Raw genomic sequence first — 12,208 nt, forward strand, 5'->3', positions numbered from 1 at the left:
TTTTGGACTCCCCTAGCTTTATTACACCAGCCATCATTCGCCCAGGGGTTAATCTTTCTGCCTCCATATTGCGTTTATTTATTTATCTTTAATCAGCCACTTCTTTTTCCATTTGCAATCATTTGCAGGAACAACTGAGGAATCAAATAAATGCTAAGTCCATGAAAAGGCTGAAACTGTCCTGTTAACTGAGGCAGGTAAAGGCTAAGATAATAAACTTAGAGATTCATTTCCTGCCACTTGGTCTGGCAAGTCCAACTCAGACTATGAACTTGACATTCAGGATTATTTGATAAAAAATCACTGATAAGCCATGGGTGTGGTTGGTTGTGACAGAAAACACCTCATACACACAGAGCCTGCAGATAAATGCACTCCACGTGTGTGTGTACTGAACACACATCTCCCACTGGAAGTATATCACTCAACAATCAATAAACACTTGCACTCCCTGCTTTCATCTCACCATTTTACCAACAAATGGATGAAAGGATTTAAGTTCATAAACATATATGAATATTTTGAGATCATAAGACCAATGATTTTCTTTTTCTCAGTTTTTGTTCATGTAATAGCGTGAGGCATCACTGAGGAGGCCTCTTTTACAACAAAGAGGTTTATTGGAAACAACAATGAGGTTTAACTATATACAGGCACAGAGGTATCTCATACAGATCTTTACTCCTTGATTGCCGGGTCCACTTTCCCCGGGCCCCTTCTCCGAGGGCATAAAAAGAGCGGGAGCTGAGAGTTAGCACAGCTTTAAAAAGAGTGGGGGTTCTCAGTGTCTTGTTATGCTCTTGGCGTAGCATAAGCGGCTTCCTTGATGTTTACTCTGACAAAGGAAGGTTCAGACGTGGAGATAACTTCAACACGTTTGTTGAACTATTTACAATTCTCCTACTCGGGTTCGCCACTACTGTTAATCCTGTTATAGCTACTCAGACTGTCTAACCAGTCTGTTACAATCCACGTGGTGGGAGTGATGTTGAATCAATCCAGTGTCTGTACTCACTGAGTGTCTCCACTGGAAAGAGGAAGATCATGTGTGCTGTGTCCTTTATATATAGGTTGGTGTAATGCCCCACTGTGGTAGTGTCACCTCTGTGTGTATCGTGAATGCCCATTGGTCGTGTTCTATCTTAGTGACCTATTGGTTGAGTGTCTGTGTGTCATGTCTCTGGTGCTCCCTCTAGTGTCTAGCTAATCTACGTGTATTTACATTAACCCCTTGTGCATCTACAGTGATGCATATCACCACACTCAGTAGCAGATTGAGAAAGGAGTATAATAATTTAGTGACTATCCAAGAATACTAATTTGTAACAATAAATAAAACCTAACTAACTATAGTAGAAATGGCAGTAAAGGCAACATGTTGTTCTTGCATGATGAGGGAGCTGGTGGACCCCATTGTGAGCCACAGTGACCACTGTGATGATATGCATAAAGCAAGTTTGTACATAATGTTATGCATGACCTCTGACCATTAGTACAAACCCACCACATGACCCTATAGTCTGGGAGTTGGGAGTAGGTCATGCTGGAGGATAGACGTATTTCGCAGTAGTTCCGCAATAGTTAATTAGTGTTAATAGTTTCTTATTTTATTTATCCTCGTTATCTCATCGCACAGTTGTTCTACAATAAATTATTCAAACTAGATGTTCTGTCCTTCATCATTCACTTCAGCTCGGCTACAGACATGACAACCACATCTGCAGTAAGTGCCTGCAGCTCGAGGAACATGAGTTGATGAGTTGGAATTCAAGCTTCAGGCACTGTGGCATATCTGGGAGGGGGAGAGTTACAATTACGCTGCGTTCCAGACAGTCACATCCTGTAGCTTAATTCAATTCTGGTCCACTGGTCAGGGACAGGAGGGTGTGCCAAAATGTGAAGCAGGTAGAGGTTCCTGAACATAGCATTGGAGGAGCCACAGCTCTTGACCTTGTCCAACAGGTATGAGGTACTTGCTCCCTGTATGGATGAGGAAAGAGTCTGCAGGGAGGTGATCAAACTGACCAGTGCACCATGGCCCAGGAAACCATTCAAACTGGGCAGCACAAAGAAAAGTGATAGTGGTAGGGGATTTTACAATTAGGGGGACAGATAGCATCCTTTGTGAGCAGGATCAAAAATGTGTTGCTTATCTGGTGGATATGAACTATAAAGGACAGCTTGAAAGGATACTGGAGAGGAAGGGGGAGCATCCAGTTGTTGTGGTCCATGTTGGCACCAACAACAGTGGCAAGAATAGGTAAGAGGCCCGATTTGGTGACTATCAGGAATTAGGAACAAAATAAAAAAATGGGACCTCAAAGGTTGGAATCTCTGGATTACTGCTTGAGCCACGTGCAAATTGGCAAAGAGATAAGAAGATTAGGGAAGTAAACGTGGCTAAAGGAGTGTAGCAAAGAGGGGTTTCATTTTGTGTGGTATTGGGACAGGAGGAAATTGTACCATCAGGACGAGCTCCACCTAAACTGACTTGAGACCAGGTCCCTAGCACAAAGGCTAAATAGAGTGATCACAAGGGCTTTAAACTAGTTAAATGTGTGTGTGTGGCCCGGGGGGGGAGAGGGCTCAAGAGAGGTTAGTAAAGTTTCCAGAATTAGTAAAGTTTCCAGAACAAGTAATAGAACAGAGAGTATGGAAAACGGCAGGAATATGTCTTCAGACACAGCCGATAAGGGGGCAACTATGAGAAGAGGGGCATTCAACGCAGGACTGAGGGTGTTTTACCTCACTGTGATGGTATACGAAACAATATACTTGTAGCACACAGTGAGATTAGCGGTTACCATGTTGTGGGCATCACAGAAATGCTCTATAGTCATCATCAACAAGCTGACCCCTCCCCCCATTTCCTGCCAACACCCCACCTGGATGCACAAATTGAAACCAAATCCAAAATCCAAACCCCCTACCCCCAGGCTCCAACCCAGACGCTAAGCATGTCAAACCAGCCAAAACTGGTTCAACGGCTGCAGCTTTACCCCCACCCTCACCACCATCTCAGTCCCCTTTCCCAGCTTTATTTGGGGCAGCCGTTCTCAGGACAGGAAGAACAAAAACAACAATATTGCCCATCTCAAGGGTAAAAAATTTTAGAATGCAGTCCCTCACCAGACTAACTTTCCAACGAGGCCATATCCTCCCTCCCTCATGACCCCATTATGTATATATCTCGTGCTTCACAAAGAAAATCCTACTTTATCCCCACAAACAGATTTTATCAGCAGATATCAAGAACTATATACAGGATGTCACATCCATCCTAAACCACAGAAAACATAGATCTTATTCAATACAGGTAACTGGACCCAAGTCCATGATTTACAATTAAGGCACCTGCCTCTTCTGGTGTCTGAAAATGAAAGTCTTTGGACTCATATGTGGCCTGCAGATTTGCTGGGTATACTACCCCGAGTCAAACATCTTGATATATCTTCACAAGGTTACCCTCTCATTTCAGCTCGTGTTTTGCTTTGGCCCACTTCAGGATCTCTCCTCCCTAAAACTGTGGAAGCCAACAATAAGCGCCCATTCGGTCAAGGCTTCTGCCTTAGTGTTCAGTGGGCCCTGTCCATCTCCAGAGGAGACGCATATCTGACTTCACCCATCACCTTGTGAAACATCTGTGACAAGTATTCAGTGGGCTTCGGGCACTCCACTTCCTCCGGCAACTCTATGATTTGGAAGTTCTGCCTCGACAGATTTTCCAGGTCGCCGACAAATGTGGGTGGTGCTCTTGGGGCCTGCTCACCACGCCCACATGTTCTGGTTGTGTTCTAGGATGGTCAGCTTTTGGGTTTCCTTTAACACCATGTCAGCCATTCCCAATATGGATCAGGAGCCTTGTCCGTTGGACACCATTTTTGGGGTGTCGGGCTTGCCAGGGTACAGACCAGGGTGAAGGCGGATGTTCTGGCCTTTGCTGATCGCCTGCAGGCGCATTCTGCTGGGATGGAGATCCCCTACCCTGCGCAGTGCCTCAGTCTGTTTGGGTGACCTGGAGTTTCTATATCTGGAAAAGGTCAAGTCACTGTTGGGAGATCATGTGGAGTCATTCTACTCGCGATGGCAGCTATTCATTTCCTACTTTAAAGATTTAGTCATCATAAGCAGTTAAGTGAGGGGGGTAGTTAGTATTGTTGTGAAAACATTATATGATAGGTTGTGTGTATTGTTTTTTTCTGTGTGCTTTTCTTGTTACATTATACCATGTAACATCAGCTAGGTTATTGATATTGATATCTTGTTTGTTATAAATGGAAAATTTTAAATAAAAATATTTCAAATAAAAGGTAAGAGGGAGGCAAGAATACACATTGGTCCATTGGATTGTGAGGCTGGAGAAGTAGTAATGGAGAACAAAGAAATTGCAGAGGAACCTAACAGGTACTTTGCATCAGTCTTCACGATGGAAGGCATCAGCAGAAATCCAGAACTTCAAGAGAGTCAGGCAATAGAGCAGTGGTCATCATTAAGGGAAACTGGAAGGTCTGAAGGTGGATAAATCACCCGGACTGGGAGAACTACACCCCAGGGTTCTGAAGGAGATAGCTGATGAGATTGCAGATGCATTGGCGGTGATCTTTCAGGAATCACTGGAATCAGGGAGGGTCCCAGAGCACTGGAAAATGGCTAATGTAACATCCCTGTTTAAGAAGGGAGGGAGCAGAAGATGGGAAATTATAGGCTGGTTAGCCTGACTCTGGTTGTTGGTAAGATTTTAGAACCCATTATTAACGATGAGATTATGGAGTACTGGGAAGTGCATGATAAAATAGGACTGAGTCAGCACAGCTTCGTCAAGGGGAGGCCATGCCTTACAAATCTGTTAAGAGGAGGAAACGAGAAAGTTAGACAAAGGAAAGCCAGAGGATGAGATCTATTTGGATTGCCAGAGGCCTTTGACAAGGTGCCACACAGGAGGCTGCTAAATAAGATGAGTCCCTGGTGTTAGGGGCAAGGTACTGGCATGAAAAGAGGATTGGCTGACTGGCGGAAGGCACAGATTGTGTCTTTGTCAAGATGGCAGCCTGTGACTTGTGATGCTGCGCAGGGGTCAGAGTTGGGACCACAATTATTCCCGATATGCATGGGTGCTCCAGTTGCTTCCCACAAGTCCTGAAAGATGTGCTTGTTAGATGAATTGGACATTCTGAATTCTCCCTCAGTGTACTCAATCAGGCGCTGTAGTGTGGCGACTAGGGGATTTTCACAGTAACTTCATTGCAGTGTTAATGTAAGCCTACTTGTCACACCAATGAAGATTATTATTATTATTAGCACTCTGGAGGAAGGAACTGAGGACATTGTTGCTAAGTTTGCAGATGATACAAAGATGTGTAGAGGGACATGTAGTGTTGAGGAAACGGTGAGGCTGTAGAAGGACTTAGCTAGAAGAGTAGGAAAGGAAGTGGCAGATGGAAAACAATGTGGCAAAGTATGAGGTTATGCACTTTTGTGGGAAGAACTGAGGCACAGACTATTCCTAAATGGGGAAAGGCTTTTGAAAATTGAAGGACAAAGGGACTTAGGAGTCCTCATTCAGAATTCTCTTAATGTTAACATACAAGTTCAGTTGTAAGTTAGGAAGGCAACTGCAATGTTAGCATTCATTTCAAAAGGGCTAGAATACAAGAGCAGGGATGTACTGCTGAGGCTGTATAAGATGCTGGTCAGACTTTATTTGGAATATTGAGAGCAATATTGATCTAAGGAAAGATGTGCTGGCCTTGGAGGGAGTCCATAGGAGGTTCACAAGAATGATCCCAGGAATGAAGGGCTTGTCATATGAGGAGCGGTCGAAGACTCTGGGTCTGTACTCGATGGAGTTTAGAAGGATGTGGGGGATGTCATTGAAACTTACAGACTATTGAGAGGCCTGGATAGAATGGACGTGGAGAAATGTTTCCACCAGCAAGAAAGATTAGAACCTGAGGGCACAACCTCAGACGGAAGGGATGATCCTTTGAAACAGAGATGAGGAAGAATTTCTTCAGCCAGAGGGTGGTGAATCTGTGGTACTCTTTGCCGCAGAAGGCTGTGGAGGCCAGGTCACTGAGTATCTTTTTATTCAGAGATAGATAGGTTCTTGATTAATAAGGGGATCAGGGGTTATGGGGAGAAGGCAGGAGAATGGGGATGAGAAACATGTCAGCCATGATTGAATGGCGGAGCAGACTTAATGGGCCGAATGGCCTAATTTTGCTCCTATATCTGATGGTTTTTATGCCCTGTCTGGTTGTTTTTTGGTGGCAGATTTAAAAGTTTGTACTGCTTTACCTGCCTGGCCATTTGAGTGGGCATTGTTTCTCACTCACTGGTTTCCTGCTGACCTCGTCTTTTCTGTTTCTTGGAGATTTCTGATGCAACCCCTGCGAATTTTGAGACTTGTGATCATTGCCCAATTTATTCTCATCACCAATGTAATATGCAAGGTATCATTGAGGAGGCTTCTTATATAACAAATAGGTTTATTGGAAACAGCAATGAGGTTTAACCAAATACAGGTACACAGATATCTCATACAGGTCTTTCTCCTTGATTCTTGGGTCCACACTGACCCGGGCCCCCTACTCCCAGGGACCCGTGCTTTTCCCCCAATGGCCGGGGTTCGCGCGCTCCCACGCGATAGACCCTGAGCGGGTCATGTGGCCCGCCAAAGATCTTCCCTTAAAGGGACCACGCTACCAAAATAAACACAATTCACCGCATCCAAATAATCACATTATGGTTCCTATATTGGACAGCACTGCCCTTGAATGACTCAATGGGCTGACTGTGGGAAATCTATTGGCATCAGCCCTGCATAATTTCAGGGAGCACAAAGCTCCTGTGGTTCAGTACTGCGATGTCACTACCAAGAGAAGAAAATCTCCCTTGTGTGATAAACCCGTGCTTATTTCACTTCCCCAATTAACTTGAATGTACCCACAATAGCTGAAATAAGCAATCACTGCAAACAATATGTCAAAACTCCAAAGCGTACGAGTTCACTAATGTTCACTAATTTTTGTTGAATGGTCTGAGTATGTAACAGTTTTCCTGCTTTTTACACACACACAATTTTTTAATGAAGAAACCAGTGCATCCTTGATTTTCAACAACACTACTGGTGCCAGTGGTATGTTCTAAATGGTAATTAAAGAGTATAAGTTTATGTTTACTCCACAAACTTTCAGGAAAGTTAAACTGATTAAAATTTTCCACTCATGAAATCTTAAGCGGCAGTGCCACTAAATGTAAATATTCTAATCTGTACTGAGAATCATTGCTATTACATGCGTATGTGTTTTGTCTGTCTGTCTGTGCATGTGCCTCTATGTTCTGGTGGATGAGGATTGCCAATTACTGCCATTCTCCTCGCATTTTGGTCCTTTTCCAAACAGCTGGAACTGTTTAGGCCACAGATGGAATTTTGTGTTAAATTCTGGTCATCGGATTACAGGAAGGATGTAATTGCTGTGGAGTGAGTGTGCAAGAGATCTACAAGAATGTTGCCAGGGCTGGAAAATTGCAGCAATGAAGAAAGATTAAGCAGCTTAGAGTTGATTTCCTTAGGTTAGAGGGGACTTTGTTGAGGGATACAAAACTATGAGGGGTCTTGTTTCCTCCGAGCAAAATGATTAATTACCAGTGGGGACAGATTTAAGATGATTGGTAAAAAGGTTAAAGGGGATATTAGGAAAAGAAATTTCACCCAGAGGATGGTAGGTCTTTGGAATTCGCTGCTTAATTAATGGTTCAGGTAGAAGCCTTCAATTCATTTAAAAGGTACCTGGATTTGCACCTGTGGTGCTGTAACCTGTAGGGCTCTACACTGGGTGCTGGAAAGTGGCATTAGAATGGGTGGCTAATTTTTGTCAGTTGGCAAGACATGATGGGCTGAATGTTCTCTTTTTATGCTGCAATTTTCCTCTGATTTCCCCCCCCCAAATGTACTTATTCATAAAATTTGTAATGATCTGGCGATGCCGGCGTTGGACTGGGGTGGGCACAGTAAAAAGTCTTACAACACCAGGTTAAAGTTCCACAGGTTTGTTTAGGGTCACTAGCTTTCGGAGTGCAGCTCCTTCATCGGATGAGTCATCATTGCATCATTGACTTTGCCTATATTTGAGTTTGTGGAACCCATCTCTTCACTCACTACATGATGCCATTGTTTAAAACAAATTAATGTTTCTATACAAGAAATAAGTAATGCTAACATTACTAAATATACACAGTCTTAGGTGAATACTTATTTATGTCAAGAAACATAACAAACCACAATCACATATCCTTAAGGCCAAAATCCTCAACTGAACCTTTTTCTTATAACTTTCTTCCGGAAAGTCTTTGGCCACTTGTCAAGCCCTTGAAGGTTGCTCATGTCCTGGGACCAAACTAAAGTGCCACATCTCTCAGAAATTCACTTTGATTTCTCCTCAATGTTCCAGCTAAACATGCAGCTGGGGGAGGAGGGTGCAGAGCATCAGAGAATATGAAGATAAGGGATTGATAGGTTTTTTAAAATGTTAATTCAGTTGGTCTTAAGTGCTTTGAAAGTTGCAAGTGGGAAAGACAAACTGAAGTTGATTGATGATATCTTCTATTTATTTGGTTTGATTTGATTTATTATTGTCACATGTATTAGTATATAGCACAAGGCTAAATCACTGGCTTTGAATGCAGACCAAGGCATGCCAGCAGCGCGGTTAAATTCCTGTACCAGCCTACCCGAACATGCGCCGGAATGTGGCGACTAGGGGTTTTTCACAGTAACTTCATTTGAAGCTTACTTGTGACAATAAGTGATTTTCATTTAATTTCATATAGTGAAAAGTATTGTTTCTTGCATGCTGTACAAACAATGCATACCATACGTAGGGAAGGAAGGAGAGACTGCAGAATATAATGTTACAGTTATAGCAAGGTGTAGAGAAAAGATCAACTTAATAGGAGGTAGGTCCATTCAAAAGTCTGATGGCAGCAGGGAAGAAGCTGTTCTTGAGTCGGTTGGTACGTGGCCTCAAAGTTTGGTATCTTTTTCCTGACGGAAGAAGGTGGAAGTGAGTATGTCCGGGCTGCGTGGGGTCCTTAATTATGCAGGCTGCCTTTCCGAGGCAGTGGGAATTATAGATCAAGTCAATGGATGGGAGGCTGGTTTGCGTGATGGATTGAGCTACATTCACGACCTTTTGTAGTTTCCTGCGGTCTTGGGCAGAAACAGAAAGAATGCTTTCTATTGTGCTTCTGTAGAAGTTGGTGAGAGTCGTAGCTGACATGCCAAATTTCCTTAGTCTTCTGAGAAAGTTGTCGTTGGTGTGCTTTCTTAACTATAGTGTCGGCATGGGGGGGACCAGGACAGGTTGATGGTGATCTGTACTTTATGTGCTGTTGGTGATGTTATTTATATGCTATATCCAATTTAATACTCCAAATAACAATTTGTAAGAAGTCAGAAACTTAAGAGTCTTGAATTGCTTTATTGTTCTGTAGTCATAAAATGTATGTGTAGGTGTCGGAGACTCAGAAAGAAGGACTGATAACAATCTTTAACGCATATGCGACAGCCACGAGGAATGGAACAGTACTGAAGGGGTTCAAACAAATGAACATTGTCAAGGAATATCTAATATTGTGGTTTAAACACCACATTGGACAATTGTAGCACAGGTTGATTTTGATAGGACAGCGTGATCTTATCAATGAAACATCGTGCCCACCATGGAAAGAAGGGTGTAAAGATGATTGCAAAAGAAGATTTGATGCTCAGCCAAAGCAGTTTGGTCAGCTGCTGGAAGCTACGATTGGCAGGGATCGTTGACTGATCATAGATAAGATTTCTTGTAACTTCTTAATGACTAACAGGTTATTGTAACAGGCGGTGTATTGTATTGTTGAAATCTAGTAAAGACATTGGTGTTTAATTTGAGTTTCTGTCTCACTATTTCTTGTAATTCTCATGTCCAAACAGTAACCTGTCAGGGTAGAAGGTTACGTCTCACATTTTTGCTTCAAAAGTACTTAATTGGCCACAGAGTGCTTTGGGACATCTTCAGGTTGTGTAAGACACTCCATAAATACAAGTTCTTTCCCTTTCTTCATTGTTGCCAGGTCAAAATCCTTTAACCTCCCCAACGAACAGCACCGTTGCGACACTTTTATCACATTGCAGAAGTTCAAGAGGCAGCCCACCACCAGCAGCTTCCAACTTTTGAAGGGGGTGCATGGGTATACAATAAATGTCAGCCTCCCCTCGCAATAAAGACAAGGAAGCTTGACAATGTCCCATTACCCAGAATGGCTTGAAGGGTGATTCTGACATTTGCTTGCAAGCTACATGGTACCTGTGGACATAACTCCCTTGTTAGATGTGCATATAAAATTCAATTTATCTCCTACTCACAGGGGAGATGGTGGCATAATGGCCATGCCACTGGAGGCCCATACTAATGATACAGGATCAAATCCCACCATGGCAGCTGGTGAATTAATAAAGCAGGAATATAAAACTAGTCTCAGTAATGATGACCACGACAGCTCCCATCAATTGTCGTGAAAATCCATCTGGTTCACTAATGCCCTTTAGAGATGGAAATCTGGAGTCCTTGCCTGGTCTGGCCAATGTGTAATTCCACACCCACTGCAATGTGACTGACTTTTACTTGCTCTCTGAAATGGCCTGGTAACTGGATTTCCAACTGTGATTAAATGTATTCCTGGAAGTTTGATCACGTGATTTACCCCCACACTCCATCCATTAGTTGTCCAATACATCCATCCTTGTAACGCACAGTCGGCCTACACCAGTTGGAAAGCAAAAAGACTTATTGGATGATACAAAATCCTGGAATGACTTCCCTAACTGCCTCTCCCCAACCCCCATTTTCAATATTTTTTATATCTGGTAAAGAGAAAAGTTCAAAGGAAATGATTAAAAAAAACGATCGTCCTGAAAATCTTTCTCCAGGATTACAAGCGGAGGTGCCCTGGAGATTGACCTTCAATCGCTGGTTAATCTTGGACGGTTTGGCAACCCGACCACTCAGTTCAGGGGCAATTCGGGATGGGCAACTGTATCACCGATCGGTCACTGTCACTGGGTCAAAGTCCTGGAATTCTCTCACTAACAGCACAGTGGGTGTACCTACACCACAGGAACTATGGCGGTTCAGGAAAGCGGTTCACCACCATCTTCTCCAGGAGCAAATACGGATGGGCAATAAATGCAGGACTGATCGGCAGTGCCCACATCCCCTGAAAGAATAAAGAGGTTTAAGGTCAAGGACTAAGGCAGCTGTGTACAAAGCAATGAGATGGTTGTGAAGAGCAGAGTGATGTTGATGGGAATGGGTTAATGAGAGTGTCTCAGCTGGCTCAGGGGCTGTCTCTCTGGCCCCTCCCTGCTGTCTCAGGCAGATCCAGTCAGACTGGAAGCCGGCGGCTCACAGCAACCCCAGGCCTGCGTTGCCCCCCTCAGCCGCCGCCATGCTCAGACGGATCTTACAGCGGGTGAGTGACCGGCCGTTGTGGGGGGTGAGGCCGGGTGTTTGGCCGCCTGCCCGGGCAGGGAAGGCCGCCTCTTCCCGGCTGGAGAGGCCGAGGCCCGCCCGCGTGAGGCCTCGCGGGGAGCCCAGACTCGCGCTCCCTCCGCCCGGTCAGGCTGGAGCGGACAGCCTGCCACCCGGCGGCCTGGCCCCCAACCCGGCATGAGACCGGCGGCGGTCTGGGTAGTGGGGTGGGGTAGGGTGGGGTGGGCCTGGGAATGGGGTGGATCGGGGGGTGGGGTGGAGTGGATCGGGGGGTGGGGCGGGGTTGGTGTGTCTGTCTTCTGTGAGGTTGGGGTCTGGATGATCTGGGAACCGGGATGGGATGGATCTCTCTGAGAGTCCGGTTCAGGGCAGTGTGGGACTGGGGTTGGGATAGGTCTTGGGGGGGCGGGGGGGGGGGGGGGGTTGGGATAGGTCTTCGGGGGGGGGGGGGGGGGGGGGTGGGATAGGTCTTGGGGCGGGGGGGTTGGGATAGGTCTTGGGGGGGGGGTTGGGATAGGTCTTCGGGGGGGTTGGGATAGGTCTTGGGGGGGGGGGGTTGGGATAGGTCTTGGGGGGGGCGGGGGCGGGGGGGGGTTGGGATAGGTCTTGGGGGGGCGGGGGGGGGGTTGGGATAGGTCTTGGGGGGGGGTTGGGATAGGTCTTGGGGGGGGGGGGGG

At 45.2% G+C, this 12,208-nt stretch overlaps 1 protein-coding gene across 5 annotated transcripts in view; it reads left to right on the plus strand.

The window, feature by feature from the left end:
• Positions 1-11,357: 11,357 nt before the first annotated feature.
• eea1 (early endosome antigen 1) overlaps positions 11,358-12,208 on the plus strand; it is a 142,556-nt gene continuing 141,705 nt past the window's right edge. For all 5 annotated transcript variants that reach the window (XM_038810968.1, XM_038810972.1, XM_038810969.1 and 2 more), the window contains exon 1: positions 11,358-11,511. In XM_038810968.1, coding sequence (XP_038666896.1) covers positions 11,488-11,511 — 24 coding nt within the window. In that variant the 5' untranslated portion in view covers positions 11,358-11,487. The remainder of the gene's footprint in view (positions 11,512-12,208) is intronic.

The sequence above is a fragment of the Scyliorhinus canicula genome, chromosome 11, assembly GCF_902713615.1.
Source record: "Scyliorhinus canicula chromosome 11, sScyCan1.1, whole genome shotgun sequence".
In the NCBI taxonomy this organism is placed as follows: domain Eukaryota; kingdom Metazoa; phylum Chordata; class Chondrichthyes; order Carcharhiniformes; family Scyliorhinidae; genus Scyliorhinus; species Scyliorhinus canicula.